At 36.4% G+C, this 27,272-nt stretch overlaps 1 protein-coding gene across 1 annotated transcript in view; it reads right to left on the bottom strand.

Moving 5' to 3' along the window:
* The window catches only part of LOC124164457, a 392,138-nt gene that overhangs the window by 160,476 nt on the left and 204,390 nt on the right, over nucleotides 1–27,272 (bottom strand). The window contains exons 2-3 of the mRNA XM_046541783.1: nucleotides 10,895–11,019; nucleotides 751–1,074 (exon numbers count right to left, since the gene is read on the bottom strand). Coding sequence (XP_046397739.1) covers nucleotides 751–1,074; nucleotides 10,895–11,019 — 449 coding nt within the window. The remainder of the gene's footprint in view (nucleotides 1–750; nucleotides 1,075–10,894; nucleotides 11,020–27,272) is intronic.

Raw genomic sequence — 27,272 nt, 5'->3', positions numbered from 1 at the left:
CAATGGACGTGAATCATCCTTTCTCATTTTCTAAATATTTTATCGTTTGCTAGAACCTAGTTATAGCTTTTACACGCTTTTACGGAACCATAGAATAATTTTATTTAGGAAATATAAATTTTCTTTTCCTACTTAAATGTAATTTATCTGCGATATGGCAGTAAAATACAAATGTGTTATTGAATGTAAGCTAGTGTCTCAGACCAAGTAGCAAGAAAAGTCAGGCCTAAGGCAATGGGTTTTATAACATTACAAAAAAAAATTTGTAACCTCTACTATAGAATTCTAGCTCTCAAATCTCTATACTCTAGTCTCTAGACTTGAGAGCTAGGGTGTAGAAATAGACAAGAGAGACTCGAGCTCCTGAGTCGTCTTAGAAAGAATGGTTTACTTTACCAAGTTGGTCATTTAAAAATATTATTTAAAAACCCGGAATGTACTTAACGATTAGATTTTCTCGCATTAGGTGACAGATGACCACATTTTATTAGCAACTGAAAAAATCTAACAGTGGTTCTTGCCAAATAACAGCTAATTTGATTTCTTGAAAATTATTTTACCAATGGCACAGCGACTTTTCCATTGGAACTGATATAATGGGGCAGCCTTAGCTACACAATTTGGCGACGCAGATCACTAGGGACGATGCAAGAATGAACAAAGGAAAGGTGACAATGCGAGAAGAAGTAGAGAATGAATGAAAAAAGAAAGAAAATGACAAATGAGAGTGAAATGAAAGTTGACACATACGCATCGCACCTGGTAGTTAGAGAGGCAGCCGAAAAGGCCCCCACCTCCACCACCACCGCCGCCCCCGAAGGGCCCGCCACCCGCCGGACCCCCGCCCCCGAACAGACTCCGGGGGCCCCTGTCCAGCACGTTTAGCTGCCGCTGCGTGATGCAGTACTGCTCCCGGATGTCCTCCTTGGAGTACACGGGCACCTCGGACTTTTTGCTTCCCTTGACGAGTGGGATCATGCCCCGCCGTCTGCCCAGCAGGCCATCCTCGCCTCCCTCGTCTCCTCCGCAAGAGAACAGCCCTCCGCCGCCCCCGCTGCCTTGGGGAAGGTCGACCTGTGAAAACAGGAGCAAACCCGTTATCAATGGAAAGTGAAGTAATGTTTTTTTCGCAGGTTTATGCGGCAATGAATGGATGACTTCAACATTTTCTGGTTGCTTCCGCATATGTTGCTGAAAAAAAATTCCCTATATAAGAGAGTACCACGATCTACTTGCTATTCTTTACCTGAGGACACCATCGGGACACCTGGCGAAATTGTTGTGGATTATTGAACAACATAGGTAAGCGGGTGCAGGCAAAAAAATGTTGACTAAAACTCGCACTATAGTTGCCCAATTGTTGTAGTTACATACGTTTAAAACTTACTATTTAACACAATTTTGAGCTTCAATGACTATTTTTATAGGAATGAAAGCGTAAGGGACTAACTATCTAGTTCCAATTCCCTATTCTACGTCAATGTAATGAATCGCTATCAAGAATCTAGTCGTTGGGTAATTGAAAATCTTGTGTGACTAAGGGTTTACAACCCAAGTCTTTCGTTTAATTTTTTCGTTAAATTTTATCATTAAAATTTTATTTAACCTTTCTCATTAGTGATGTGCATGCGTATGTTGCCCATCTTTAAAATAGGAAAATCTGTTTAATATTGACAAAAGTCAGTCACTGCTTGATTTTTAATGCACACATGTGCCTTACGGTTACCCTACTAGCGCGGGAGAAGCAAGGAAACATATTTACCAACCTCGAACTAAATTTTTTGTATACACGGGATCGATGGGGACTTTTCAGGATTTCATTAGAATGGTATCCTTAATGTGCATGCTTTTTAGCTTGTTGGGAATTATGCAAGGGTATCCATTTTTTTTGGGCTAATTTTAACGGGCTATTAAGTGTTTTTGTCAACAATTTAACTTCTACATGAGACCTCCCAGCATCCAATCACAGTGATCTTCTCCCATCTCCCTAATTAGGATCATGTTTCATCCCTTAATAATCTCCTCGGTTCGATTTTCCCCGAAGTATATTAATCCTTTGAGCTACACCTTGGGATCTGCTCCCATATATTCACTCTGTTTGACTTAGCCTCAAGGGCGTTATAATGATATAAAGGGTTTCACAGGATTTCCTGTACTGGCAGGTTAATGCTTCGTCAAGCATGAAAAATATGTACAGGTAAACATTATTAGTTGCTATGGAAATTTTTCTGTAGTCACAGGAAGGGGTTTATCCATAGCATATTTTCCCTTCCCTTTCCTCGTGTTTTTAGACTATCGTATTTTGGCTTTAAAAGGTTCACTCCAAGATGCGAAGACGGTGTTTGTGCTTACTTTTTCTGTTCCTTGATGATTTGCCTTTTTGCATATTTATAGTCTTTGATGTGATTATAGTATCGTGTTGATGATATATTTAATCATATTCTGACCCATATTTCCCATAAAAATGCAAGCGTTTTCATTGGACCTAAGTACTGGTGATCACTTTATGCATGGTGATTGTAAATGAGGCTCAAATTGCGATGCATGTGTATTACATGCGTAATGATGTGAGATCCAAATTGAAATGCTAGTGCAATGCTCGGATAGTAACGCTGTGCGTATACTCTATAGTTAATACCATGGTTTCAAAATGCTCTACTTAATCTCCTATTATTTCTGAGGCTACCTCTATCTTAGATATTAAATTCTTTCTAAAGTCAAAATAAATAGCGTAATATAACCATTTATTTTTAAAATGATCATGACTAGCTGACATTTTATGCCCTTGTTTCTCACCTATGAGAATCTTACAATGATAGTAAAAGAAAAACAGTATCATTCTGAACCCAGATGGCTCAGAAACGATAGATCATGAAGAATTTCGGTGTGCTACTAGTTATATATTCTCAGTACTGACTAGAAAGAGTTGCCCGTGGATACAATTGCTGAAATATTGTTTAAGTGTTGGCAAAAATAATTTAGAATGGATGATAATGTGATTCGCCTTAATCTTTAAACTATGAAAACTTTCAGGCCCACGAGAACTGATACTTCAGACCCAAGGCAAGTTCTCAAAGAGTGCGCGAGGAGTGGAGAAAATGGAAGAACCTAGTTCCATTCCGAGAAAATAGCTGCATCCAGAACCTTCTCGACTAGAAACTCAAAAATGAGCTTCCCTGGAGCAATTTCCATTACAAATAATTTTTCTCGAGGGAAACATTTTGCCATCCCGTGGAAAATGCCTATTGTCAAATAAATATTAAAAGAAATAGTCAGGCAGCATTTTTGAAGATGGCGTACTGAAGTAAGCTAACAAATTTCAATTCTTCAATAGTAGACAGCATTTTTTAAACGGAAATCCCTAGGGATACTACTATAATTACAGCAATTTTTGCATTTTTCGTCACAAATATGTCTCCTAGACTCAAAAAATGACAAATGTATGCGATTTATCTTACACACTACCACTTCCCCATAAAAAGGGGATCCTTGGGGCTAAGGGATCCGTGGCAGCAGTATTTTAAACATTCCCTATTTTCCTTCGCTACACAAAATATACTATATATCTCAATTCCCATAAGCGCTTTGAATCACTATGTGTCCACAATAAGAATGAAAATTTCTCCATAATTATATAAGATAAATTACGTACGAGATCCGAGTCCTTCCTCAGGATTTGACTGTATTGCTTATTGGGTGTGGGAAGTCTCTACGCCGCACTCCGCGTTCAGAAACTGCGCCAAGACCAAATGCCGAATACAATGCCGAATCCAACTGCATTTGGACTGGAGATTCCAGGTGCTGAACTGCGGGTACCCTGCAACCAAGTCCTAACCCGTCACATCCTAGAGCAAGCAAATTGATTCCCGATCGACCCCAATTCCTCCGAACACCACCGCCGTGTTAGCACAGAATCGAGTAGTTCCTGAGCCATCTAATCCTATGCAACGCGAGGGATAAAGGTATGTTGCACACCTTTGACCTCAGTCCCTTGGCTCTCATGTGAGTAAATCATCAATGCCAAAATATTGTTCCGGTAACTTCCTTAGTGGTGATAGTCCCTAAACTGAATTTTTTATCGCGATTATTGAAGTCGACTTTCTGAATATTTAAATTGGCTTTTTTTCTTTCTCTTGACCTCAATTTTAAACGCTTATCAGGATTTTGAAGTGTAGGTTTTTAGTAGGCTGAACAGTTAATCTGAAATAGCCAAATGAGTTTATTTATTTAGAAATTTTCAAAAACATGCAATTACCACGCAAGAACAGTTAAGCATTATTCGTTAACACCACCGACATTATCCTCATTGATAATTTACTCTATAAATCCTTCACCCCTCATCTTAAATTTACTCCAAGAAACCTCAGAAGGAAATTATAAAATCAGATGTCACTTTTAGAAATCCAGCGATTGCAGAGCATTTTCATCAAGTCCATACGGATATGACATCAATTTACGACGATTTCAATGGCGAATATATGTTAACTCAGAAATGAACCAGAAATAAATTTATAGATTCGTTGCTTTTCCATAGACAATGGATATTGCACTATCCAAGCCTTTCCACTCTACCGCAGAGCATGCTGAGTCGCTTGCTTATCGACAGAAAGATTATAAAAAGCATAAAAAACATTTATAAATAATGAATGCATTCTGACGTACCAAATAGTAATACATATAAACGTAATTTGAATCGCTCAAACATCAAATAACTTCCTAATTTTTTCAGGAAATACCTACCGTCATTGTGCCTCAAAGTCTATTCATACTGATTTGCCATGTAGAAGCCATTCAGGCGCATATATATATACTGAACGACCCTATCACTGTCTTTACGTCCAAAATACTTTTAAAATTCATTTTGGTCTCACTTGGACATAGCAGAGGTACTTCAGACCTCTCTAAGGCCATCATTTCTATTTTTCTTATATGCTTTCTCAAACCTCTCAGTTTAAACATCTGATTCATGAATCATATTGATATTTTTTTTCTTTTATTTTCCTTTATTAATTTTATTGATCATTTTAAGACTCATTTTAAGATCAAAATTTAGACAAAATTTATTTATTTGATCTCTGAGCTCATTACAGTGAAATTGTTTAGTTAAACGGATGTCAAAGGGATTTAAAATCACTTTTCCTCAACCGCGAACATTTCGAGCTTTGATTAATTCTCCCTAAAATTATTTTTCCTGAGAAACTTCATATTTCGCTCCCTTTTTGCAGCTCTAGCGTCTTATTCTTTTCAATAAATGCCCTCAAGTCCATTTTGGGTCCAATTATACAACTAGCAGCTTTCAGATCCACCTCCTTTCCACATGATTTAAAATATGCTTACCCTATCCCTTAAAGAGGCCTGCTGAGCACAGTGCTTCTCTCTCGTGCCTTTTCGAAAGCAATTAAAAATTGGGTACGCCATTCAACCAGAAGCATTTTAATGAGTATAAAATAATATTTCGTGTATTTTTCTCCCTTGTCGCAACACGATCAAAACACGAACTAGTACTGTTTATTGTTCTGACACTTACCTCATTAATTAATCTTTCATCAGATTCGAATAGGCGTAGCTTGTGTTTATTTTTTGCAAACTAAATTATTCCAATACATAATACATGTAAAAGAAATCAAACATCTCAAAATAAGTTAAGAATGAAGACTATTTTAAATTAAAATTAGCTCGCGCCATGATCTTACAAGCATTAGTGTAGAAATCGATAAAAATTATATTTTAATGTAATTTTTAATTTATTGTAACTAATTTGTAGTAATTCCGTAATTACATGGGTTTCGATTTTTGTTTCATTCCCATCTACGACTTTTTCCGAGATTTCTAGGTTTTTAACACTGAAAACACTCATTTTTGCAGACTTTTTACATTAACATAATTCCTTTGTGATTACGGTACTGGGTTTAAAAATATAATATGTTCAAATATATTAATGACAAAGAAAAACATAATGTTAAAATAGCTCTTGGAAAAACCTAAGAAATTTATTCATTCCTTTAGAAGTACTATTAGCGGCAAGTACCTAACAAATATAAAAATTTCATGAACAGAGGATCATACTCGCTTACACATAGTCCACTTAAATGAACAGGCTTTCAAGTTTATATTATATCAGAAATTTATTGTATAAACATGGATATTTAATAATCAAAATCCTGGTTGTTAATTCACATCAAGTCAAAGAAGGAACAAAAATCTAAAACTTTAGCATCATTAGCAAAATTCATAATGAATAAAATTTTGATACGGTTTATTCATAGCCAAGAACTGAGATCAACATTTACATCACATGACTAGCAGCACCATAAAAAAACCTACTGAAAAAAAGCTAAAAATTGCGCTTGACAAAATTGCACGATATAAATATTTTTGAACAAGCTCATAATTGGAAGTATTCAAAAGTATCATGTAATTTTTATTCCTATGCCTTCAAATAATAGGCTGAACATCGCCGAGACGGTGTTGATATTTATGCCGTTTAACTGTTGTTTGGGAAAAAGAAGCTTGACATCTTCTTTTGAAAACCCATGCCACTCCTCAAGGCATTAATTTTACAGACTCTAATTATAGTCAATGCCTTTTTTCTTAATAAACATAATCAGTGTAAAGGCAACTGATTCAGTTCAATCCATTGGGTTAACTGGAAAAAAAACTTTCTTAGACAACAGCTTGTTCTATGTAACACCCTAAATCTCGTCCGTTTGGTTTACATGCTGGAATCGGGGGCTGCTTTGGGTGCAACGATAAACTAACATCGAAATAGATAGTCACTAAAATTCACTTGTTTAACTAGCCAATTGGAATGACAGTCAAGTTATTCGTAAATTTATATCAAGGATAGGTTTGCTCGTCAAATAAAACTGCATTTTACGTTGGGTAGTGGCTTTGAATTCCTGGTAAATAGGTTCTTGGGTGGTTTCACCTTCACATGTGTCTTCTGTCAACGTTTCTTCTCTGGTGCTTGAGGTCTCATCAGGGTGCCTAGAAGATTAATGTTAAGGGATTTGCTCGGAGGCCTCCTCCACCATATAAAGTTAATCGTCCAGCGTTGGAGTGGAATGGATGGTAGAAGACCACGAAAACGAACCAATAACCTATTTACATTAGACGTTCACCACGAATGTTTTAATCCATTGAAGGATTGATTTCGATTCAAAGCTATTACAGTAAAATGCGTAAAAATTACTCCATGCCAAATTCTGCTCCATGAGTCCTTAACCCCTTCGCTCTCACGGAAAATACCGTTTTCACTACCAGAATGTTCAAGACTGTTTAAAACGCGTCAGGCGTTATATAAACAAAAATCTATACGAACAAATTCTTTTGTTTATATACAAATAATGTAGATGAAACATCATTTCATCAGTGATAAAAATTTATGGTATTCAGAACAAGAGCGATACTTACTCGATGTAATATAAACCGATATGTTTACATGGCATTAAACATGGATCCGGAATAACGGCATCTATGGAGCGTTTTGAGGTGAAATCCGAATGTCGATCGGAACCTTGAGCGCTTATGGGTTACGTCAATGGATAACAATTCTCATCGCATATTCAATGACCTTCTTAATAACAAGAGAGTTTCCAACGAGTTGCTTGGTTTCGGAATTTTTCAATCTTGGCAACATGCGAAGAAGTCAATGAATTCTCCTGCAGCAATATTTATTTAATTATTGCCAAACCACTGAAAACAGCGCTACTTGGCCCGTAAATCGGGGTTTTCATTGGTGTAGGGACAACCTATCCAGGTGGGTCCTCAACCCACGACCTTTGGACTGGCAGGCGAGTACTCAATCCCGCCGCTGGTGCCGAGGCTGGTAAACATGCGAAAGATTCCATGAAAATACAAGTAATATCCCGTCCCAGTATTCTTCCTTTCTGCGAGCGCCACTGGGCATTTCTCCTATATAGCTTAGGGATTGTACGAGTCACGCGCTTTATAGATTTTAGCCAGACACTCTAATGAGAACTTCGAGTTTCACTTTTCCCAGTGAGCTTCGGGTTCAAGGAGACCTTTCTCTTCCTGGTTTTGCGGGAAACTTTAGTTTTCTGGTCATGATGGTTCCCCCACACCGGCTTTCTGCTCCGTGACATATGGTTTGGATGCGCAGAAGTTCCCCCTAATCCGCCAACAACTCTCTTCAAATTATCCCGTTACTGTCTCCCCTCTCTTCCCATCATCCACCGCTTCAAGGACCAACCCTTTCCAAAGTATAGACGTTCGAAACGCTAACGTACAGGCTCCAGAAGTCACGAACGAATGGAGTGGTATTAGGCACGCAAAAGCTTTGAAATTCGGTTTTATGTCGAAAAATTCAAATGTCTGAATCTAATCTTGCGATTCATCAACCCGTTATTACCCTATGTTGCCTCTATTTAACGTGAAAAATGTATACGTTTTCTGCTCTATTCAGGAAAGATTTAAACTACGTGTTGTTTAGCGCTGTAAAGTTCAATGGTGAAGTATGTTGCTGCCACAATAATTATGAATGAGTAGAAATTTTTTACAATTTTAAAATAAAGAAGGCTTGAAATTTAATTTCTTCCGCTGAAGCAGCTTTGGGTTAGAAAGGGTCAAGAAGATTTTTCAGTGGCAACACAAAAAAATGGGAAGGAAATGACACGTTCTCTTACCCATGGTGCGAATACATTCTGAAGTAGGTTTTAATGGTACGATTCATCCTTTCCGCAACTATGCTTTAAAATACTGGTTATAAAATTATGTAAATCATATCCATCGATTTTTAACACCATTATTGGCCAACTTAGAAGCGCAAATAATAGGGTAGTTTCTTTCATCAAAGAAAACAAAATGCATTGATTGCGATTCCTTACCCACCATTAGTGTATTCATAATATACAAATTATTTGGTTTTAGAAATCCCAGTTTAGTCGAATAGCAATGGTCAATTTGAACCTCATTTGAAAACGGCCAGATTGGCGCCCATGCGATTTCACTCCACGTGACGTCACAGGGACATAGTTTCTATACGAGTAGATAGGAGTTCTACATTTTCTGAGATTACATGCATGCATGCATGTAATCTCAGAAAATGCATGCATGAGGCACAGAGCTCAGGGAAACATATCTTAATAATCACCCATTAAAATTACCTAAGTTCGGAAAGTTTCCTTCGTTTGATAAGGTATTAATAATCCTTATTTAAGCCAAGCGCTACCTGCTAACAGCCTGCGTCGTATCAGCGCTCAAAGCCTCGCTCCAAGGTCACCTCACGCGGCGACAGCTGTAACCAGAAATACGTCACACGGACTTTTCCCATCATTCATACTTAGCCGTCGCGTTTCCGCGCGCTAGAAAATTCTCACTTTTCGTTTAATCGCGAAAAATAGATATCGTCATTCGAAAATCTAAGAGCGTGAAATGCCTACTCCAGGAGTAATAATCTATCGATTTAGGTAATAAAAAAATAATAGGAAACCACCCTATTGAATAAAAATATTTTGCGAAAAATGTTTCCTCAAGCCTCATCTCATAAACCAGTTGATAATATTCACCCAATCCCGATAGCATTTTAGGCACTCGAAAATAATGGTAGCTTAAAGTACATACACAGAAAATAAAAAAAAATTGGAATAGATATTGCGAAAAATATAAAGAAGTATGGCTACTGACCATAAACCACATGACCACATAATTTTCATTCGAGTAAGGTCTAAAAAAATAACTTATCTTCACACGTTCTACAAAAGTTTGAACTCAACTCCGCTTTGCAGCTGCTGCTGCATGCCTTATTTTAAGATTCCATGAATTACATCAATGACGATATCGATTTTCACAACAGAAAATATTTTACTCCTCTTATTTTACTTTACTATCTTCATAAAGTAAGACTTACAAGGATGCATCAGATTTAACATAAAATTTATTGAACGAGAGGTAAAGAACAATTATCGTTTTTAGCAAGCAAATGAATCTACCTTAACATGTTTTGTAGCCAGGTAAGTAGGGGAATATATAAACCAAAAGGATTTGAAGCCGAGAGAAACAATGATCTCATGAAAACCACAAGCGACACATTACGGTCAAGAAAATTTATTACAGTCATAAATAGCAAGCTTGAGCCCTCAAAGAACCGAGATGGACCAAAATCATCTGCATTCAGCCCTTCGCCTCACTCCAGCTCGGGAATATACTTCTGCATCAACGAATTTTATATTCAAAATAGGTTATGGAGCAAGTGTTATAAATGAGATAGGTCTCCATTTTTAACGAACGTCAAAGTTAGGCTAGGGAGATTAATTATAAATAAATTCAGTTGTCCTGCATCATTAGTGATCCTTAAAGGCACGTGAAAATAAAAAAACCATTCAGCCAAATCTCGGATCCATTGAAAAAATCCTCTCCCAATACAAAAGGAAATTTACCAGTGGGATTTTATTCCAAAAACGGATGACGTTTTTTCTAAACTCTTCTTAACAAAATGTAGAAACGAATCGTCTCCAAAAAATTTGATATAAATACTTTATATTAGTATTAGGAAAGACGAGTACTGAAGTCTTTATTTGCAGTAACATAAAATATTAGCTACATATTGACACATGGTCGAAATGACATAAAAATCCCTCAATAACTTTTAGTATCGAAGTTGCCATGGAGGAAACAATAATGACAGCAGTTGTTGATTTTGACGGTAAAGAGAAAAAGAACACGGAAGTTCACAATTTCGTACGTCAAATATTAAGACAAAAATAAAGAAACAAACGTTGTAAATTGTAAGAAGTGGTCTGAGAAACAATTCATTCGCTGCTTCACGACAATATAAAGAAGAAACTTAACAATCCAATTCTCAAAAAAAATTGCCATTGCCTTGCAATAAGTCTATGGCAGCAAAAAGCTGATGACGCAAGGAGGCAATACGCACCTGTGTGGATACGTCGACCAGGGCGGATCTGATGGAGCCAGCGCTTCCAGTGCCTCCGATCAGGGCTTCCTCTCGGGATCCCATTGCTGCGGACGGACGGGACCCCACGCTCATCCCAGGACCCCCTGTACAAAAAAGAAAAAAAACTGTTGTTAGTGCATGCTGGATGAAAGGTCAAGATGGAAGAAATCGACACCGAGATCATGAAGAACATGGAAAAGTCCAGGCTAAGAAATTCTATGACTAACTCAAATCTTCTTTGTGAATTAAACAGGATGTCTGTTTGTCTGCCCGCTTTGCATTTCTATGTAACTGCACGAATAGTAATAAAAAATATTATGCATCGAACTACGAATAGCAATAAATTATATAGATGCATCTCATACTCTCAAAGTTCATAGTGCTACTTTTGATCCATTCGACGCCCTATTCGCATCTTTTTATCATTACAGCTTGTTGCGTCACGTAATACAATCACTGAAATTGGATATCCTGTCGGGTAGGCACACTTCTTGAAGCCTCTTGAAATCGTAACTAAACATTTCTACACTTAACCATTAATCCTCTTGGTGCAAACCCTTTTGCTGGGGTATGCGATCTTACGACGTTTTTGGTTAACGTACATACGGGCACAAATACTGAATGATCAATGTGCTGGTGTGGGGTATAAGCTGATCCCATTCGCGGAAAACGGAAATCGTTTTTTCCATTGTTTGCTGTTAGATATGTATACCATCATTATACTTACTTTGTTCCTTTAGCGAAAAATCCTGCCTGTTGATGACCATGAAATTCAAATTTCCGAATTTCTCTCAATACTATCCTTCCCTAGCAACGCCGGGTGGCCTGCTAGTTATCAATGCACGTTGCTAATGAACATTTATACTGCACTTTCCATTTTTATATAGTGTATGTTTGTACTGCATCTTTTGATTTTGGACTGATTCTACACCATAATGAGTGAAATAAATTAATATGTGCTGTATCGACTGAGATGAAAGTATACCAGCATTATTTTTTCGATAAATAACCGTTTGTAATATGTGCCAAAATGAATAAGATTCGCACCCTAATCATGAAGAACACGGAAAATCTAGATAAAAAAATTATATGACTAACTTAAATCATCAAAAAAACGGCACCAGTACACAGGTATACAGTAAAGCATATGTTACATGCTGTACAAGTAGATGGCAAGAATGGACAAGGGAGACCTCGAACAAAATGTATGCAATAGGTAAAGAAGGACGTGAAAGAGAAGAAATAGACTGGCGAGAAAAAAATTAGCTGATAAGAGAACTGAGTGGAGAGTTTCGCCAAACCAATCTTACGATATTTGGCAAGCGATGATGAGATTTTTACCGAACATTTTGCTTTTGTACTGATTCATCGGCACAAAAATGAGTGTGATACATTAAATTGCACGACGTAAACTTAGTTGGGAGTAAACCAAATTTACTTTTTCGAGAAATAACCATTTGTAATAAAGGCAACTACAGACTAGATGGACATAGAAAGCATTTCCAAAAAATGTTCAAATTAAATAGAACCAAAGCGATTTCAATCACGTATAAAACCAGCTAAATCGCCATGAGTAGAGAGATCTGTGTAATCAAATCCTAGAATATAATGATGCTTTTTGCCGGTTTCTTACTTACGGGTTTATACGTTTATTACAGTAGCTGCTACTGAAGTGAACGAACAAAAGGATGAAGTCTATGTTATGAGCAGACATATCAAACTATAGAAAATGCAATCAATAAATTAATTCACAATAAACAGTTACAATATGACGTTAACGGGCCTATTTGGGTATTGAATGTGAATAAAGGTACATCTACACCTGTGATAGTGGTTGAATCCAAAGATAACTCCACTTATTTTTGCGAGAAGTAGCCATTTCACGGCTGTCAATTAGCTAATGCAATAGCTGAGTTTATAGAACACCTACACCAGCTTTATTTGCCAGTTTTGCTAGTTGTTTTAGCAAGATTGAAGTCATACATGGGCTTGCTCAAATTTCAGCCATTTCTCTGTGTGTAAAAAGTCAGGTGCGTGCACGAATGTTGATTCTTTCCCTAGGCTCTTGCAGTGGGACGTATTTGCCCACTGGATTCGACGGTATAATCCAAATTAGGTTATTATTCAATTAGGAATTAAATTCTAGGTTATAAAAATCAACATCACTTTTACAATGTAGAGTCTCGAAAATAATATTAATGTTTTTTAAATCTGTCATCGTGGAAACTGCATTACTCCTGATCATTACGACTAACATCAAGTTTGGTTCATAAGTAATTTGTGAGCTAAACATGATGTTTGTCGTAATGATCGGAAGTAATGTAGCTAGTAGTTTCCATTAAATTATAAAAATTATATTAAATTTTAATTAAATATAATTAACACAAACGCCATGCATTACCATAGTTTTAATGCAGTGGATTCAGATAATGGATTGTGAATCAAAACTCCATAAAGGCATAACGAACACGATAAAATTTCTCGTTACAAACATACATTCTCTTTTTAAATTTATGTAGCTATTTAAACTTCAGGGGCATTTTGAAGCGAGTTGAAGATTTGAAAGACAGTTATTTTTAAGATGAATCGAAGAAAATACACCGCACACATTCACACTAAGTTTTCGGCTTTGTTCATCAGTCACTTCATTAAAGCATCACTTAGGCATTGTTGCCACTAAGGAATTTTTATTCACTTAAAGTAAAATTGGTTTATTCTAGAAGTGGGAATATTCTGAGTGTAAATGATAAATACAAATATAATTTACGGAGTTAGTCATTTATTGAAACATTGAGACCAAAATTAACTTTATATAAACGTTGTTTTTTATTCTATATGGGGCAAAAGGTATTTCTACTTCCCGCTGAAATAAAAAAAAATGAATTCTAAAATGAAATGTTAAAATTTGCCAAAGACTGGCTTTTTTCTCAGGCAAAATGTGAAATTTTTTTAAGATGATATTTCACAGGAAGAATAGTAGCTACTGCGCTTATTTTTGCGCTGATGGCTCAATTCTGGTCTAATGAACTTAGAGACCACTTAAAGCTTCTCTCCTTTACAATTACCAGTCTGTACAACCAAAATATTGTGAGTAAATAAATTATTATCACATTATTAGCTATAAATTTATTTAGGGAGGAAAAACATGCTATGTAGGATTATAATAGACATGATCCTTTTTCGCGATGAACTCGCATAACGCAATATTCAAGAGAGAATTTTCGCGGGAGTAAGGAAGATATGACATCATTTGTTCTTTCCGTAAGGGATTCAGTGACCTAATGAGAGGTTTTTCCCTCATACTTCCATGGCGTTCAGTGTGCGTCAAGATTCTAATGATTCACGGTCGCTCATTTTTTTCGGAAAAAAAGAACCACAAAATTACGAGGACCGCAGTCCACAATTTAATAAAGAGGTCGTGAAAGTCGTTTTGCACAGCCTTTCCAACGGCAGCAGAGATGAGGATGGAAGCCTCGTTTTGCCAAAAATATTAACGGGCTACCCTTTACATTGCGAAGATTTATCGCTTTGCGCCCGGCGGAAACTCCAAAATTGCAGAATAACTGGACGCTACCTGCTCTTTTCAATGGATAAAAATTTCATGTTTCCCATTAAGTGATGCCAAATGAGGAAGATTGAAAACGATCATTACACCGAGATTTTGGAATATTTTAATACATACGGGCGTTTCCATAAGGCTTGACTTCGCAAGTTAAGCATTTCGTATAAACAAATGAGAAATAAACATGCTGACGCGGAGAAAAATAAAACCATATGGAATGGAATGCTTTTAGCACTTAGAGTAACACTCGTTGTACTTCGAGAATGTTAACTCTGGGAGATGTTAAATTTCATAGTACTTGAACCAATAATAGAGTCGTTGGTCACGTCAGCTTCATATTTTACAAAGTTAAACTAGTTTACTCCATAGTAATTAATTTATACGGGAGCTAGTATGCAATACATTGGCAATATGTGACGTTATAATGAGGGTTTTTTCAAAGTAACAACCATCACCTGCTAATGACTTTATCGTTATTGACTCTCCCCGCCTAAATAATTTATTTTATTCCCAAACCTCCGAATTCAGCTCTCATAGGCCATTTTAAATCGAAGTATTCAACAAATTCAACCATGAAACATACACGAACAACCATGCCCTGGATAAGGGGATCTTACCCAGGCGGGACCCGAACCCGCTACCTCATGTTTGGCAGGTGAGGACTTTACCCCGCCGCCACCGAGGCCGGAAAATGTATGATTTTCACGCTTTTTGAGTATTGCGAGGATTCAAAGAAGATAATAAGTAATATTTTGTGATATTTAACCTGAAAAGAGATGTACTGCAGCTGTAAGATCACACGAGTAATAGTGCAAGTGATGACAAAGATGCAACACTACTGCACGCGGTACTGAATAATACCAGTTTGTTCATTCTAACGCTCCTTGTTAGTCGTTTTTGTTAGCGTTAGCAGAAGTTACTCCCTTTACTTCGTACCAGTTCACACGCATACATTGAAAGCTTTTTGTAAGGATTTCCTGAGCAGATAGGCCCAGTCTTGAATGCATACGAGCGTTCAAACACATCTCATCTATTTACTCAACCTACCCGCCCTAGTCCGTACAACAACGTTATTCCCTCCATCGCTCCACCCCCTTTGAAAAGCGATTTTCAGTTCCCCCTGCGTCTTGTTTGCACGCGCAAACCTTTTCGAGTTTGTTTTTCTTTTTCCCGCGCGATCCCTTGATGTCGCGTGCGTTGAGCAAAGCTCGAGTCTATTCAACAAATAGTGCAGCAAAGCTTCTCGCCACCATTAACTCGCGATTCGCGTGCGATATTTATGCGATAGCGAGAAATGTTGAATGTAACTAAATAGGACAAATGGCGTGTTTCATTTTAACGACTTCCGATCATAGCAAACTATTATCTATTTTTTAAATAACGGAGAAATTCTAATAAATTATAAATATAATTATTTATAGTATGTTATGATGCCCTGTTAAGAGTAATGCTAATCAATAACCACCAAAAGCTTTTAATCAGGCCCAACGTCCACAGCATTACTGTATTTATCAAATTTTGGTATAAAAAAAGCCATTTTCCATCTCATCGATCGAAAGCTACTAAGCAACTTTCTTTTCCCTTCAATTTTTTTAATTTCCCATTTCAAAATTTACATTACATAACCCTTAACAATTCATACTTTCCTAAACATGTTTTTCTCCCAGGAAGAATTTCCTTTCAGGAAAAACTATCGCCAGAGTTATTGGTAGGACAACATAAGTTCCTATATGAGCAATCCAGTTGTTGGTATTGGTGGAAAATTTTCAATTCCTTCTTGAGCTATGAAATACAGATTTTTCTCTACAATATTTTTTCCCTTTTGATAGCATCATTTTCAAAAACTGAGGATCGTGATGATGAAATAAGAAATCCATAGAAGGCATTTGTGGATCATTTATTTTCTCATTCACCGCTATGAATTTTACAATCAAAATCAAATTTTTGCAATTGACTTTTCACTCAGACAACAATATTAAACGGCTGTTAATAATTACCTATGATTTTATTGGCAATAAATAGAAAATAATTGACGAAAATAACTATTCTTGACATTTGTTAGGGTAGACAAAGCCATTTTAGTTGGCAGTATGAAGGACGTACTGATTTTCTTGTTCGGTCCACAGTTGGTAATGTTCTTTTTCATCCATAAAATTTTAGAAGCTTATAAGAAGAAGAAGAATTAAATTCCGATAGAAATTTATAAATATTACATTAATTTATAAATGATATCACCCTTTTTGGAGCCACATGCATTGCGTTAATGTCGAGCATATTTATTGTTAGAACCGTAGACTTTCTCTACTAAAACGCATCACTCTCCCACCACCGGATTCATTAATATTTTTTTAAACATATAATTAGTTTCAAACATAAATTTTCAACACTAATTTTTCACCGAAAATCGACCGGATTTATTTTTAATGTTCCAATTTTCAATTATAAATGTATTACTCGCTTTCGCTGGCTATGACTCTCTAAGACGCAACACCGCATATCCCTACGTTGCTGAGATAACAATTCGCAAAATAGTGAATTTGCAAGATTTGACCACAGTTAAAAACGCTTCGATCAGTCTGAAAATTCGTTTCTCGATCTATCTTTTGATTTAAATTCGAAAGAAAAACCATTGTTTTTAAATCGATTTTTTGACCCCCCAAGAGGTAGAAACAATGGCAACAATAGCTTTATAGATTGCAATAGATTGAAAACAGAAAATTTACACCTATTGCAGCCGATTGTATGACTTTTTGTCGTATCTCGTCTCGTTCACCCCAAAAATTTGTATTTGTTAGTGTGGGGTCGGAAGTGGGTTTAATATTATCGTCACGGGAACGTCCCGTAGAGTGGAAGTCAGCGGGGTTGCCTGGAATTTCGTTCGGGGGGATCAAAAACCAGGAGGGAAAAATATTTTTAAACAGGGTAATAACCAGAGGGTTTTTAACGTATTTTAACACTTTTCAAAATCGAAAAACTTCATTCGTCAAAGAAATATTTTGTAAGTTCTTGATTTTTTCATATTTTATTTTACGAAGGGAAATTTTTTCATATTTTATTTTACGAATTGTGTTTTTATATTTCGGAGGAGGTTTGGAGTGATGCGTGCCCTTATCCTTATGCGTATCTCACTTTAAACGATCGAAGGGAAAATCTAAGAAAAAAGCGCTCAACTAAACACTTCGGACTCTCCCTTTTACTTTACTCGGCACAGGGACACCGTTTCTTTTTCCACCGTCCTTTTAATTCTCAACCAGTCTGCTTAGGTACCTTCTCGTCCTTTCCCTTTCACTTGAAACCCTAACGCACACAAACGTACCCTTACACCCTCACACACACACACTTTTGCAGGAGTACTCACCCCTTCCCATTCGCCGTCCGGGCATGAGTTATTCATCCCCTGTGCCCGTGTAACCAAACTACATAATTTCTCAGGTGCAGGCGACCGTGAGCTACGCGGCATTACGAAGTTAAATGATGCTACTGCAGATCCGCTTTTCTTCTTCTCTCATTAAAAATATACCACAGCGGCAAACGTCCAGACACTGCAAAGTCCCATGGAGAATTAAAGACGATAGTTTGGTCGCGATCGATACAAAAATGCGATGTTTTCCCATCTACTTTCAATCCTATGTGAAATTTTACTGATAACTTCAGGTTAAATTGTGTGAAACATTTCAATTATGGAAAAGCAAAAAATAAACTGTGTAAGGTTCACTAATTTACTCACCAAAATTGTAGTATATTAGTAAGCCTTACAAAGTTTATCCTTTTTTCCTGTGTGGAATGTTTGATTAAATAGTTCTACTTCGTAAGTGGCATTAAATCTCAAACAAAGGTGCTCAACATTAATGAAATGACATCTATATATGTGGCATTTGAAATGAAACGCATGTTTTCCTACCTTAAGTAAACTGACGCTGAATTATTTGACGAATTTTTTTGTGCACTGAAATTTATCTCGCTGGAAAAATTGTTGCTGGTGCTTTCGATGAGTAAAGGGAATAATGTTTTCCTCCATGGGCGATTTAACACATATATCACTTGTTAATTATTTTTTCATATGAAGATCTAGTTTCTGAAAAGTGAGCCTTTTTATGAGCAAATAAGGCAGTGTAGATCCTAGTCGTTATAGTACGAGATTAGTGTGACACTCTGGTGTGGTCAGAATTTACCTAGTAATAAATGATGTGAAATAACATTTTACCATTCTTCAACATCATAAATCGTTTTTCACCAGCAATAATATTACTAAAATATTGATTGAGCGCTATCATTGTGATATACTCTCAATAAAATCAAATAAACGCTGCACGTCAGCACATATCGTTTTAGCCATCCAAATCGTTATCCTTTTAGCTTTATATGAAGGCATTAAGCCCTTTAAGTGATTGATGCCTTTATGAATCAAAAGCTGACACCGAAAAGAGAAATATTTCCAATACGTAAAGGCATCGATTATGAGAATGAAATTTCAGTTTACAAAACGAAACGGAAAAACTAAAAAAAAAAGTTTCTGAAGCTTTCACAGCGCTGGATTGCATATCTCTCCTTTGCTTTTCGGGTTAACTACGACGAAGTGGAGTTATGATGACGTTTCGTGACCTATTCTGGTCACATCATCAATCAGCATCGAGGATTGGTCCAGCCATCGGTAGGCCACCCTGAGGATGGTGTATGGGTGGCCATTTCCATCTATCGACACTGTGACCTGATCTGAAGATGTGACCGGCATAGGCCACGAAACGTCATCAGGACTAAACTTCGACGCAGCCAACCAGAAAAGCAATGGAGAGAAATGAAACAAAAGTTATGGGGGCCACAATGAAAGTCGATAATAACTAACAGGAGCCACTACATTACCGATGCTTCCAAAGAAAACCGTATAATTTGGAAACTGCTAGTAGTTAATACCGATTTCTTTCCAATTGGTAGCACCCATCAACGAGTATTAGTTTTATTCCAGATCAAAATTAGCTAGCAGACAAAAAATGTGGTTTTTACGAAGAAAATTTATGAGAATATATCCATCACCAGCTTCTTTAAGTTATTTAATGAAATGAAAATAGGTTTAACTACGGAAAGAACGGAGCGCTGAAATCCTTAAGTTTAGAAGTGACGTTATCAGTAGCGACTGCTACCAGCGCATTCCAGATAGAAATTCTGAGATTTCTGTAAACATCATTGAATTTCAATCGTACTTTCACCAAGGGATATAAAAGTGATATTGAGTATCTGCTATCGCCACGGGACATAATATGGAAGTGATATTTCCTTTCGCCGAAATATGAAAGTGGAATGAGGATTTCGATCTGGTTGCTCGTGGAACGCTCAGAAAAAATTGATTTTTTCCTAATATTGCAAAGCATGCAAAATATTTCTCTCTAAAGATACTCCATCGAAACAATGTATATAGTGTTGAGAATTATGATGAACAAAACAATTTTGAATATTTTGAACGACTTTCTACGTATAAAAGATAGCTCAGAAAGACACTGCAAAATATGATTATTTCCCAATATTGCAACGCATGAGAATATTCCTCTCAGCAAATTACTCCCTCGATCCATTAAAAAAATACTAGTGAAGAGAATTGCGATGAATAAAACGTATCTTAAATATTTAGAGCAAGTGTCTAAGGAAAAAAGATGACTCAGAAGGACACCACATTATTCAGGATACATAATGGTAAAAAAAGTTGAAATATTTTTCGGGAAATATTTCCAAAAGTATGGTGGGTTACTTGAAAACAATATGTACCATAAAACTAGCAGTAATACATTTAAATATAAATTGATACTATCAAAACCCCAAATAACGAACGAAATAAAATAAATAAAAATGAATTTGGATAAGTCACAAAGGTACGGGTTGAATCATTGGGGGACGGTCCATGGAGAAGGTAGACCTATTCGCATGTATGCGTTCTCGGGGTCGTTTTATCTCCATTTTCATTTCCATCTTCCGGCTCTCGGCTCCAAAGGGAAAAAGAGGAAAGTAGTCTCCTCAGTACAAGTCGTCCTTCACTCTCTCTTGAGAGAGGCTAATCCCGCTATCGTCCACGTCGTCGTTCTGTTTCTTTACCACTCGCATCTTCGCCTAAAGGATCGAGTCTCCTTTCTCCTCGTCGAGGTGCTTCCGCCTCTCCCTGAAGGGCGTTGGCGGGGAATGACCCACCCACACACCACGCCCCCTCTGCTGTCTTCCCACCCGCCCTCCGCGTCTCTCCCCTCTGGCTCTCGAGACGGCATACACGATGCACGTGCCCTCCGACAAAAGAAGCTTTAAAAGTGCACACTTACCATTTCCGTACGAACGGTTAATTTTTTTCAGGTACCCTTGTTGTTAAAAAAATAACTGTACCATGCAATGGAATAAGTTAACCTTGACGCACTCAATGCTGAAAATATGTATAAAAACAATTTACCAGGCATGGAAATTCATTTGTAATGGCAGGAGCAGCAAAGAGATGTGATAACTAAAAATTTGCAAAAGTGAAATCTTGTAAAGACTTTTCACATGGAAATTACTGATGAAGACAGAAAATTAACGTGGGAGACATTTCTCTTCATATAACTATTATTCTTCTTTCTTGGAAAACATTCTTTATTGCAATAGAATCAACCCGACTCTATTTAACAACTCATCAACAACAACAACTCAACAGCAAACCGTAACCGGTGTCAATATTACTAAATTGTTAGGTTTGCTAATATCAACAATTACAACTGTACACTCTTCCAGGTGAAGAAAGACAATAAAGGAAGATGAGGCAGATACGGACAGAAGGACTCAAAAGGTAAATGAAATTATTACCTGATTCCATAAATTTTTAGTTGAAGTCATTGTAAAAAAATCACCTGATCTAGCAGCAAATACTGAAGTGGTCCTGGTTGACCAAAAAATATGGAAATATTGCCTTGAGTTCAAGACACCAGCATTGAACGTGTTAAAAGACATTAGTTTTTCATGTCGTTCACATTATCAATAAGTATTCATTCATAATATTTCATTTCATCAAAAAATAACACGCCACACGAAACTTGACCAATAATTACATGAAGCATGTTGATTCGAGTTGAGTTGTATTCTAAACTTTGAAATTACGGCCATGATCCATTGCGAACGGACCAGTATCAGAATCATTAACTTGAGGAAGTGAGAAAATGAAAGTATTTGTATTTCTCTACGTAAACTGAGAGATCAAAATGTAAGCTACGTACACTTTGTACCTCACTGTAGCTACTAAAGTAAATTTGGTAGAGCACACGAAGATTTTGTAACGTATTTAGGATTGAATTAAATCCAACTAGCCCACCATTTCATGTTCTATTGGTAATGGAGAAAATTTGTAAAATAGTTCATTTTTATTTATTTATCAAATCCATTTGTTTTATAATGCAATTTATTTACATTCCTCCAATATAGTTTTAGTTTTTAATATTTGATGTCAAAACATAAGATACGCAACGACAAAATTCTCTGCTGCGGTTATAAATAAGTGACCTTGATTAACACTAAAAACAATGTAGAAGACTGATAAGTTCATTCTTATATATTCTTTTAAGTTATGGAGATTACATCGGATTGAGTACCGCTCAACTTTCTGGCAGGCTCTTTTCCATGCAATGAGTATTATTTATGAAACGCTACTTACTTATTTTGAGTAGACAAAAAAATTTCAAGATACTGGAAAAATGAATATTCAATGAAACCTCTCACTAATTATACGTGTCTCATTAAGGGATGTCATTGAGGAGCACCCAAGTACATGCGTTATCTCTCTGACAAATCCTCTTTTTTAAATCCTCGAGTCGTGAATAACATAAAAGTGTAATACCCCTCATACATCAATGTATCAATATAGTATTCTTTGGAATGAGAAGGCAATGAGAGTGCCTCTATCGTCATCTCAATCTAATTCCTCAGTGCAATTCACGCATCCTCGAGTTGATTGGTTTCATTTTCGCAGCGACATACGCTCAATCTATGAGTTATTTTTTCTGGCACGCATGTGCAAGGGTGCATGATGAGTGAATTTAAGATAGATTAAATGGAAAATAAGAGGAAATACTAATCATAATTATTCTACGTTGAGCTGCCTGAAAGCAAAGATAAAAATAAGCGTTTCAATACCATGATTCCTTTTAGATAAGTCTCGCCAGACGACGTGATGTAAAAGCATATTTACTCTCATATGCAGTGCATCAAGCCGACGTAAGTGTGAATAAGAGCGAATAATGGTATATTTTTTCAATCTTCTCGGGATTAGACATCGAGAATGGCTTATTAAGGCCGACGTTTCGACTGGTGACTTTCTCATCAACACCAGAACTGATACTCATTGTTCCGCGACTGAATGTGACTCAGCCATAATAAAGATGAGAGAGTCACTCGCCCAAACGTTAAGCAGCCTTACCTAACCAGAGGATGTATTAAAAACACCATAAGGAAAGCCTACGATCTTTTATAATAGAATAATCTTGATACATCAACTAGAGGCTATCAGGGATTTTAATAGGTCATTACACATTCTACGGCATGAAGGTTTCTCCCGCAATTTAATCGTTTATATTAAGTGCTACGTTAAGAGCAGAAAGAGAAAATTACGAGAAAAACTATAAACAGCAAAACAAAACAAAGGTTATGATGAAATATACTTGTCGATGTTGAAGCATTATATGATTAAGCTGTACTGGGTCCCCCTATCTAGGTCCTATTTCACTCTTTCCAGTTGTCAGGTAAGAATTTTTAGTTTCTACGACATAGTGGAATGTAAGATCTGGCGGCTCTTCCCACTGCCATTCATCCGACCAACTGTTCGAGCCAGGCGTCATCCTGTCTATACCTCAATATGTAAATTATATTATAGAACTATGGAGTTACCACTAAAATGTGACTTCTTTCGTAGAGCTGTCCAAATGATATCTACGGTGCCTTTATCAGACAGTATTGGATAGTAAAATTGAACATAGATTGGAGCTTTCTAACACAAAGAGAAACTGTTCAAACATGAGTAATTATTTTACTTAACATAATATTAATTAAAGTGATGTTATGGAAAGCGATGCTTACAAAGAAAAATGGCTGCTACTAAAATTCTGTTAACTGTAAAAACTTTTGCCATTATATTTCTAGGTGATTACCAGATCTAATCAGTTGTAATTGTAATTGTAATGTAACTGGAGACAGTTCGTCACCACTTTTAAAGATTGCTTCTTAATTCCAAAATGCCGAAAAGTATGTTCGGCGCGCTAAAATAAGTGGGACACGAGATAATACCTAAGTCAGGCAACAGAGAATAAAAAAAAACAAAACTGCATTCCAAGCTTCAAACTTCTGGCTGGATTAATTAACCAGCCGCATAAGCCAGAGGTATGTATTTTTTTGGAGGATAGATGCTTCTTTGACCTTGGCACATGTTAAAATCACATTGCAGCCTGCATGTTATGCTTCTGCAGGCATCGAGTGCAGAGAAGCCTTGCTAAAATGAGGGATAAAATAGAATATCAAAGTTTATGTAGGACATATCTGTGTTATTACAAATAATACTTATGGATGATAAAATTTGTGATTGGATGCATTTCTGACACGAATAAAAAGTGTGCTACCATAGTAATACCAATGGTAGAATTTTATTTTCTGCAAAAAATTTATATTTTATTCGAGAGTTTTGCCAAGACAGAGATTAATATTTTAAAAGCAAATATATTACTCACTGAAATAAACTGAGAGTGAACATACTACAAGTAAATTACGCAAACTCATCAAATACAGCAACAGACAGGCATTTTATTTCCTAATTATCCTTTCTATACGATAGTAATTTTTAAGGAAAATAATTTTACAAGGGACGAATATTCGCAATACGTAACTCGTGGAAATACATCTATTAAATCATTCTAAATGAGATAAAACTAAAAATAACGTTAATTCTCTATCACTCAAGCTACACTCTTTCGAAACATTTTGTTATTCCATTACTAATGAACCGTTTTTGATATTTAAATAGTTGAATATTGTTCAATAGTTATTTTTTGGTGCATATCTTCGGCCATGCAATTTTCCATATCGATCTCATATTTTCTGCCATTGTTAGTGGTATAATATAGGAAATATACACCTCCATGTTCAAAATACTGTAGTACTATGTTGTTTTATCTCCGTCGTTTCGATTCTTGGGTAATATAGATTTAAATGTTCCCACAAAACTTTTTTAGTGTGATGGAATTCTGGAATTTCCTCATTAATCCCTTAGTAATGATTTTAGAGGATGCTAAGCTACCCATCCCATGTCGGTGAGGATGATATTAGGGTCAAGAGAAAAAAGAGGAGGAGGGAAATGAAGGGTTACCCTCGTCTTCACCTTCAGATGTTTCCACTCAACCGAACAATTACCAAGGAGGAGCGACCTTCAGTCTCTGGGGAAGCATGGACACCAGATTCCCCCCCACTCTCCTTTAAGCTATTCCTCCTACCCTTAGGCATTCATTCCCATTCGGCCGTAGGGTTGGCACGAAGTGGATGGGGTGCTAGGGGTTATACAGATTGGAATGGGCGGCGATATATCGATCGGAATGCGTCACGTGATCCTCTTATCGCCTCGATTAGGGAATATAAAGAAGGGAGGGATGGATAAGTTAGCTGGAGCAAAGGAATTCACACGAAGACTACCGAAAGGGGATGGAAAAAAGTCTCATCTGAGACCCTCGAGGGAGTTCAGAACCCAGAAGAACACTATTTCAGACACTATGTGCATTTCTAGGAGAAAAATATCTCCAGTATACCGCTTTTGCAAGGGTAAAATACGTCTTAACGCCATAGTTTTCACAACGCTTGGTAATAAAAGATATGTTCGGGAAGGAAAAGTATTTAAATATTGATTTTAATATTAATGCATTTGGCAAATTACTGCAAATTTGTATTGAACTGTTCAAAAGGTTAAATAGTCTAAGAAAAAAAACGAGGAAATCCAACATTTTTACCAAATTACAGCTAATGGCATTAGTTGAAGAAAATATTACATATCTACGTGAATTATATGAAAATGGGGAACTATGACTAGCTTTCAATGCAACGACATCGACAAGAAATTTATAGTGCTATAAAACAGAAACCTAAGAATTCATTAGCTTGCTCTTTGAAGATTCTTAGAAGATTTTTTTTCAAGCGGTGAAGACAAGATCTTATATAGACATTATATGAAGACATCTCTGAAGTGATAAAAAGTGGAAAAACAATGGAATAAGAGTAATAAGGACAAGAAAATTCAAAATACATGATGAGTTAAGCACAATTATCTCTGCCAGTTCTCTCATATAAGTAAACGCTCTTATTAATGTATAATTATTTTGTTTACCTTTTTAAATAATTCATTCCCAAAGCTAAATTATATGTTACGATACAACGGACTATTTGCAGTCCATGATATCGAAAACTTCGGAAATTAGATAAAAAATATATTATTGTGGTCGCTTATTAAGAACTTTCGCGAAAAATTAAACAATATCGGAACTACATAAAGCTAGAAATTTTTTACGTAACGAACATGAAAAATAGTTATTCACGAGTAGTTTTTATTCAATATTTATGTAACCGCAGGTAGTGCGAAAAAAGAGAAATTAACATTTCCCAAAACCTTATTTTTTTATAGGGAAAATCTTTTGAGTTGATCAGCTCATAAAAGCAGTTCAAAATGAGTTTCTTAGAAATGTGGTAACTGTGCATTAAATTATTTTGAGGAGTTCACGGACTGCAAAATTGTCAGAAACTACATCATTTTTTTCATCGCATACATTAATTTCAAAATGGAGGATTGCAGATGCCACTCCATCTCTTAACACCTTTGCCCAAGCATAATCTCAACCGCCAATCTTGCAACTGCCCATCAGCACCTCTAGCAAAATTTCCCATTCTCTATCTCCTCTTCACCTCTCTTGTTTTACTGCACTTTAATAGTCTTCATCTAATGCAATGAAAGTTTGAGCTCTTGGCTGCACAAACTAAATCCTCTTAACCCTGGGGAAATATTCACAATTTCTCCCATAGCTCACGCATGACGCTGAGGGAATATAGCTGATAAATATTCCTCGAGCATTTGAATATTTTCCGTACTCTACTAACGCTTAATACAGGTACGCAAATGTATGTAAATGAAATGCATGATCCAGATCTCTGCAGCGGATTGTGACTGGCTTTATAAGGAAATAATACTCTTCAAGGTTCGTAAGCGTAATACATTTTCTCTTTATAATAACAGACTTTTTTATTATAAAGCAAGAAATATACGGTGAATACACCACGATCATTGGTAGAAAAATGCAGGTACTCATAGAGCAATGCAGTCCTACAGAGAAACAAGATGAGAGATTTAAGATTTGCGTTGCATTTCTCATTTAAAAAATCATTCATAAAGACTGCTGAAAGGGTCGATTCTGTATTGTTTATCGTGTCAATTTTGTCTTAACTTAAAAAAAACCTGGTATTGAGAACTATAAAACAAGAGTGTCTTCCGTGAAAAATTGGGCAATTGAAAACAATCAACCAATTTTCGAATGAAAATACGGCTTTCTAAATTTACTTCTCAGTATTAAAGGTAAGAACGGTAGAACCCTTCTTCGGAATCATAATTTCTACGATATTTACTTGAGGATGTAAAATATTGAACGTAAACAAATAATTCCACCACATAAGGAATATTTCAGGGGAAAATTTTATCTATTTAAACCAAGGCTGTAAAAGATAGACAAGTAACTACTAGGCACAACCATATTTTGAACTTGGAGGCGCAGATTACCT

The sequence above is a fragment of the Ischnura elegans genome, chromosome 8 (assembly GCF_921293095.1).
Source record: "Ischnura elegans chromosome 8, ioIscEleg1.1, whole genome shotgun sequence".
In the NCBI taxonomy this organism is placed as follows: Eukaryota; Metazoa; Arthropoda; class Insecta; order Odonata; family Coenagrionidae; genus Ischnura; species Ischnura elegans.
This window is presented reverse-complemented; position numbering and strand designations above follow the sequence as displayed.